Source organism: Nannospalax galili, unplaced genomic scaffold (genome assembly GCF_000622305.1).
Source record: "Nannospalax galili isolate Female #2095 unplaced genomic scaffold, S.galili_v1.0 scaffold777, whole genome shotgun sequence".
NCBI lineage: Eukaryota > Metazoa > Chordata > Mammalia > Rodentia > Spalacidae > Nannospalax > Nannospalax galili.
The window spans coordinates 5219439-5222018 of NW_008341810.1; the positions used below are offsets into that span (position 1 = coordinate 5219439).

The window sequence follows — 2580 nt, forward strand, 5'->3', positions numbered from 1 at the left end:
TGGCACTGGCCTGGAAGTGTAGACCAGGCTGGCCTTGAACTCACAGAGATCTGCCTGCCTCTGCCTCGCGAGTGCTGGGACTAAAGAGGTGCGCCACCACACCTGGCTGAATGTCTTTTATTCTTATATGTTATTCTTGGTCAAGATACTTCATGCACTGTGCTACTTCCCATATGACAGCATCCATGATTTAGTAGCAATGTATATGAAAGGTAAGAGTTCTGAAGACATGACTTCACTTGACAGTAGCAGCCAGGCATTACCTCTCATTAGGAGTTTTAGATTCGTGGAGCAGAATGATCTCAAAATGCCCACATTCATCACACTGTTTGAAGCTGGAGGAGCTTAAGGCTTTAACCTTTTTGATCTGTAATAGAACCATCTCAAAATCCAGAGAGTCCAAGAAGAAAAGGATAGGATGTAATTATGTTAGAGATGAAGACTGAATTTTTGCTTCCCAAAAGATTTATAATTAAAGATTTCAGATATATTTCATATATTATGAATTCTCTAATGAGATTGTGCTATACGTTTGACAGTTCTGGCACAGCAAGATAGTGCTGCTGCACAGCAGTATATCAGACAAGGAAGCCCCACAGCACTGAGAGCTGAGCTATGGGCGCTCATCTTGAATATCTCCAGTCAACCCGAGGTAAGAGAAAAAAGATGGCCCAGTTTTGAGGTATTCATATTTATTTTCCAAATAGGATTATTCAAAACAGAAAAACTTCTGTGAAGTAGTCTATCATTCACCCCTCTCCTTGTCATTTCAACATCACTGTCATTTAGGGTTTTAAAGCAAGATTTAACATAGTTTAGTCAGTATGCTCAACATACAAGCTTTTGTTATTAATTAGATAGTGTGATCATATATACAAAGAGAGTAAAACAGTAAGTAAACTTTTGAGAAGTAATGCCTGATCATTTAGATTAGTGAAGACATGTGATAGGATGGGGATCTTATACCAACAAGATAAAGAAGAGCAGCTCAGAAAAAATGAGTGAATTCCTTATTCCTTTTGTGAGACAGGGTCCCATATATCCCATGCTGGTGTCAAAATCACTATATAACTGAGGCTGGCTTTGAGCTCCTGATCCTCTTGTCTCTGTTTCTGAAGTGCTGGGATTATAGGCACGTACCACCACACTAAGGTTTTATGGTTACCTTTGAAATGTGCACTCTTCCTGTGGTTTTTAATTTGATAGATGATATAGGAATAGTTGTTTGTAAGTGCATGAACTTTTTTTTATTATATATTTTTTTATGTTTTAGAAGGAGCATTTCATTACAGCTTTAACATACTCAGTAATACTCTCCAGAGCAAAGATACATCTCTTTCAAAAGTGGCTATAAAATTTTTAGGTTCACTATTGAATTAATACAGTTATACAATACTGAACTCAGTATAAACCCTCTAAGACATAAAATTGAATGATTGTATAACCTTTAAAAAAGATCTCCATTTCATTATTAAAATACACAGTTTCATACAGAAAGACTCATTGTTTTTGCTAATAACCTGATATGTTAGCACATGCGTCTCTAATCTATATGTATCTGATTATTACTAGTCATAGTTGGTTGCACTCGAATCCTTGGTACTTGTGTATGTCTATAAAGTCATCGGATAGGTTTCAGTGGTAATGTTTATCACCTCTACTAATTAACATGACATAATTTTTATGCTTCCTCCTCAAATATAATTCACTTTTAAAAATTTGTTGATTTTTTTGTGCGTGTATATCACACAGAACGTCCCAAACCATCTTATTCATCTCTACACCCACTTTCCAGATGACACCCTCCCATAGCACCCCCCCGCTAGAGCCCTTATACTCTGCCATCCCTGCTACTCTCCGCTGTATTGCCAGCACCCCCAGCCATTCCCCACTACTTGTCCATCTGATGAGTCTAGTCAGCCTATCTAGAGTTTTTGTTTTAGGAAGGTCAGCTGTTCCTCATCTAGCAGCAATCAGTTGTCAATATTCCTTTAGATAAGATTAGGGTCTGCTGTTCATTTTCCCAGTTCTATGCTGGGTTACTATTTGGGAGTCCCTTTGGCCACCATGGCCAATAACTCAAAGAAAGGTATCTCCTATCTGGCATTGTTGCTTGTTATGTAGCCTTTAGCTATACATATGGACTCTTAAGAAATTGTGTTGGCTCCTTTAATCTTTGGTTATACTTTCCTTTTGGGTGTTTAAGGCCATACAGTTGGCCCAGATAAACCAATTTATTTTTACTCTTAAGGCCGTTTGAGGATCTGTTCCTCAGGGGTCACAGGGGCTTGGGGGAGCCCCTTGCTCCTTTCTTTGACCAGTCCCGCCTATGTGAAGATAAGTCAAATGTCCTGTTCAACCATGGATAGCTTTGCTTGGAAGCATGGAGGAAATGTTTCCTCTGTGTTGACCCTCTTCTTTGTAGGAGGTTCAAGTCCATCTCATGGGGTCTCCACGGCCTCCTTGATCAAGAGGACAGGTCACTCACCACAATTACAGGACATTTTGGGAGATGCTCATAGTCCCCTGGAACTAGTTGACCTAGGAGGGCAAGGAGCAAAAACTGTCCTTTATGTCCCT

The 2580-nt window shown here is 39.4% G+C and overlaps 1 protein-coding gene across 3 annotated transcripts in view; it reads left to right on the plus strand.

The window, feature by feature from the left end:
• Tbc1d19 (TBC1 domain family member 19) overlaps positions 1–2580 on the plus strand; it is a 188036-nt gene that overhangs the window by 89927 nt on the left and 95529 nt on the right. For all 3 annotated transcript variants that reach the window (XM_008837347.2, XM_029565543.1, XM_029565544.1), the window contains one exon: positions 540–652. In XM_008837347.2, coding sequence (XP_008835569.1) covers positions 540–652 — 113 coding nt within the window. The remainder of the gene's footprint in view (positions 1–539; positions 653–2580) is intronic.